This window comes from Lolium rigidum, chromosome 1 (genome assembly GCF_022539505.1).
Source record: "Lolium rigidum isolate FL_2022 chromosome 1, APGP_CSIRO_Lrig_0.1, whole genome shotgun sequence".
NCBI classification, from domain to species: Eukaryota; Viridiplantae; Streptophyta; class Magnoliopsida; order Poales; family Poaceae; genus Lolium; species Lolium rigidum.
In genome coordinates, this window is record NC_061508.1 from 246,956,561 (window position 1) to 246,961,024 (window position 4,464).

Below are 4,464 nucleotides of genomic sequence, written 5' to 3' on the forward strand. Positions count from 1 at the left end.
GTGAAGTTAGTTTATGGCTAGTGAAGAAGCTGTTCAAGTAGGAGTACTCTAACACTTCTCTTCTCTCATTCGCTAGGTGTTCAAGTAGTAGGGAAGATTCGGGCTTACCACGTGGAGTCAATGCATGTATACGGATTTCTAATCAAATAATAGCAGTAGCACATGGATGGATGGGAGAAATCGATACGGAAGATGGCGATGCGTCAGCAAGGGTGGGACGGAAAGTGAGCCTCCCTCCTAAGGACAACACTACAAAACTAGCTGCTGGTATCAGCAACGATTATTGCAGCAGTGGCCATGAACACAGCTTTTGTTAGACTGCTACAACTGCTACTGCTGCTCCTACCGCCTTCCCTCCGTGATTACCAGTGGGCGGCGCCTAGTGACCATGGCGTGGGCCAGAAGCTCCAAGCCTACCACCCCATAATCATGAGCGCCGGCATCAGCTGCCCCGTTCTGGAGGCGCGGCTCACCGACGCCTACACTCCGTCGCTGCCGCGATGCGGTGCGTTCAAAGGGAAGGGATGGTTCCCGCTGTGGAACAGCAAACAGGACCTGGTCGACCACGACTATGTATCCTGCTTCGAGGAGCAGATGAGCCTTGTTTTCGATCCCGTCACCAACGACTACCGGAACCAGCCTGGCGTCGAGACTCGCGTTCCAGACTTCGGCTCCGCATATGGATTCTCCTACAAGGACGATAGGTAAGTTTCTAGCAAGTCATGGTTTTATCCATCTCAACATAGGCTGAAGATGATTTTAGAACTTTTACTAGTGGCGTTCTTGCTGCCTCCAGCCAGTTTAGACAAGCCATTTGAATATACACATCGCGAGAGATCCTACGCAGATGTGAGGCACTTGAATTTTTCTCCATTACCACGCCACAAAGCACACCCACTTGTTTCTTTTCTATTTCCAGTTCATCCACGCCTCGTATGAACTTATCTCTCTCCTACTTGCTTAGGAGCAAAGCTAGAAGCTTAAGCTAATACTCCTCCATTTCTGATAACAAGGCCTATAACTTTTTTCAAAAGTAAAAAATGTAGAGCTTGAATAAGTTTCTGGAGAAATTATCAATAAAACACTAAATATATATGTATCATATGAAAATATAATATATTGATTTTATATTGTAATATTTTTCTTCTAAGAATTTGGTGAAAGATTAAACAGTTTGACTTCTTAGAAAATATCCTTCTGGCAGTAATAGGTACACCGATGGAAAAAAAACATATGGTGAGGGAAATCATATTCCTTTTACATCCATCTCTTGTATTGCGATATTCGTTTGCACATCTGGCCTCATTTTTTCAGAATCTTAAGACTACAAATAGGACTCAACCGTTATTAGTATTAAGGAATCTACATTTCGCATTTTGTGGTTGGAGATATTAATCTGTATTTTGTCAGGAATAAATAGGTTGTAATGATAAATATCTTTGGGTAGTCGCTACCATATTCCGTTTCTTAAAAAAAAAGCTTTCAGAGCCGCACTAGTTATCCTCCCTTGTATTTCCATTCATTTTTTAATATATACTTCTAGGCTTGGACACTGATTAAAATTATCTCCAGCTGCCCATTTTGTTGTAACGTTAAGCTCCGCAATGAACTGGAAGCACTTGGATATCGGGACGGAGATACCCTTTTCGGTGTGCCTTATGACATACGGCATGCTCCACCACGGCCTGGCCAGCCTTCTGAGGTGTACTCGGAGTACTTTGCTCGTGTGAAGGATCTGGTGCACAATGCAAGTGCGAAGAATGGGAACAAACCGGTTATCTTCGTCGGTCATAGCTTTGGTGGCAAGCTCATCCTCGACTTCGTGAATTCTACCGCGCTTTCATGGAGGAAACAATTCATCAAGCACCTTATTCTACTCTCGCCAACTCCTCCTACAGGTTTTCTGGAGGCACTCAAAAACCTCGCATCGGGACCGAGCTGCATTCATTTCGATGCCGCTCCGCACCTTGCTTTGCGTACGATGTGGTGGTCATTCGCAAGTTCCCTTCTATCTCTTCCATCACCAACGGTGTTTGCCCACCAGCCACTCATAATCACCAAACACAGGAACTACTCGGCATATGACTATCCAGATTTTCTTGCGGCACTCGGTTTCAGTATGAAAGGAATGTTGCCCTTTACTAAATGGGTGTTTCCCACAAATATGAGCGTTGAGGCGCCAATGGTTCCAACGACATATCTCAGCGGTTTTGGCATTCAAACTATAAATCAGGTGGTATTCTGGGATGGCAACTTCGATGTCTACCCAGAAAATGTGTATGGCAACGGAGATGGAGTTGTCAATTGGAATAGTGTGTTGGTATTCGCCAATGAACTCAAAAGGCAGCACTGTTCGAAGAACATACTCTTTAAATTCATCAAGATTCCTAATGTTACGCATGGTGAAATTTCCAGTCAAGACAATTCTCTCAAGATAATTATGGCTGAAATTTTAGAAGCTAATTCTTGAATATGTGTGTGTTACTTATGTCTTGTTGGTGAGGGAAGATAGCAACTACTCCTGATATTTCACCACCTTCTTATATGCTGAAGTTTGGACCTTTCTGCGACGAGATTCCTCCTAAAGATGAGGTGAAGCCTAATTTCGAAACACCTCCAATGCTACTTCTATTTGGTCTTGAAGTCATGATTAAGAATTATGTTTGAGTAATGTTTTGATTTCAGCTAAGCCATTTTATTTTCATCTTGGTTTCATTTTTGTGAGTTTCTATTCGGGTATGTCCACGTACAATTTTAGTTCGGCCACTTGAGCCTTAGTTGTGGCGTAGAGCCACTCTCACCCATGCTTCATCGGAGTGACCCTGTAAAGGGATCATTATATTCGCCATTGCATCTTAGGCTATAATTTTTTTAGTTTGAGTATAAATCTGAAAAGTCCCAATGTTTGGGGGGGGGGGGGGCGTGTATCGTTGTATTTGCATGCTGTTTTTAAAGATATAATGTTGTTCAATGTGTGGGGGTTAATTCCGATCAATTCCAGCTCGAGGAGTTAAAGTCTTAAAGAGGATTTGATTTGATCTACTCGCTCTGTCTATATTATTTAATGCTGAAATGGATGTATCTACAACTAAAATGTGTCTATATACATCTATATTAGCATTAAATAATATAAATCGGAGGGAGTACCTTAGATTAAATTCCCTTGTTGATATATTTTTCGTTCTTCGGTCGCCATGAAAGATTGGACCTAATAAAACCTCTTTTGAATCACTTGGTATTAGATTTGTCAAGTTTTTCACGGTGATTTCCTGCTGAGATTTTATCATCTCTTGGTTCGGCTGAGTTTGCTACGAAGGCAATATGTCAAAACATCGCTCATGTTCTGATTATCTACTGATTATTTGGCCCGCTGTCGGGGCTTCTAGCAGGACACCAGCCTATCTACTGTTGTATCGGGTGCAGAGTCGATTCACGCCGTCATCCGCGACACGGTTTCTTCTTTGCCGAAGTGTCGAGCACTGCTTTGAAACTCTCGCGCGGTGCATTGTTCGCCCAGGTCAAAAACGACAAAGATAACCCTTTGCCTAAACAATTTAAAACCTTCGACTAAAGTATTTCACAAATTAACCCTTTTAGGTTGCGGATATCAACGGTGTGCTACCCTCTACATGGTAGCACTGAGTTGCGGGGCGTTGTGGAACTGCCAGCATGGCACACCCTGACCTAGCGATCCATACGGTAGCACCGTTGTCCGAGCTGCTATCATTTATACACTAGCGTCGTTGTCTGTGATGCTACGCTGATAGAGCTTTTGGAGAATATACTAGGCTCGGATTGGCAGAATTTTCTACGTCCAAGAGGGTAGCGTCTTAGTCTATACATAAGACAAAGGAAGAAGGAAAAAAGAAACAATCAAATGGTCTACCCAGTCAACCAATGCTTCCTTATTCGTAGGTTTAACTCTATGGACAATAAGTCCAAGATCCTTTTTTAAAACAGCCCTCCTAGACTGGAGCGATGGCCCATCCGTGCCAAAACTAACCCATCTTCTTTTCGCTGATGACAATATAGTTAGGCAACTGTGGAAAGTTTTCATGCATTACGGAGGGTTCTCCTTGACTATGAAGCTGCGTCAGGGCAAAGACTGCCTCCAAACGTCGTCTATTTTCTATGGAAGTGAATTCCACTTTTTACCCCCTAAGATCAATTTTGTGCCACTTTTTACCCAATTTAAAAGAAATTCCTCAAAACTACCCCATTTAGCATACTTTTTTCCATTTTTTACCCATTTCTATATTTTGCCCCGTCCTGTCCGATGGGTCCCACCCAAAGTATGACGTGTCGCGTCCTAGTCAGGAGCCGAGCTGAACCAATTTAGTCAGGGGGTCACAAATTTAGTCGGAGTAAAGTAGTTCCTTAATAATTAGCATTCAGAGACATTCATAAACCAAATATAGATCTTATACGATATTTTTACATCCAGAAGCAAAGCCAGACACACAT

The 4,464-nt window shown here is 42.7% G+C and overlaps 1 protein-coding gene across 1 annotated transcript; it reads left to right on the forward strand.

The window, feature by feature from the left end:
* The first annotated feature begins 297 nt into the window (after window positions 1–297).
* Window positions 298–2,470, forward strand: LOC124657198 (lecithin-cholesterol acyltransferase-like 1). Its single transcript, XM_047195788.1, has 2 exons — window positions 298–704; window positions 1,573–2,470. Exons 1-2 carry the CDS (start codon window positions 298–300, stop codon window positions 2,468–2,470), a joined length of 1,305 nt encoding a protein of 434 aa, XP_047051744.1.
* The last annotated feature ends 1,994 nt before the right edge of the window (window positions 2,471–4,464 follow it).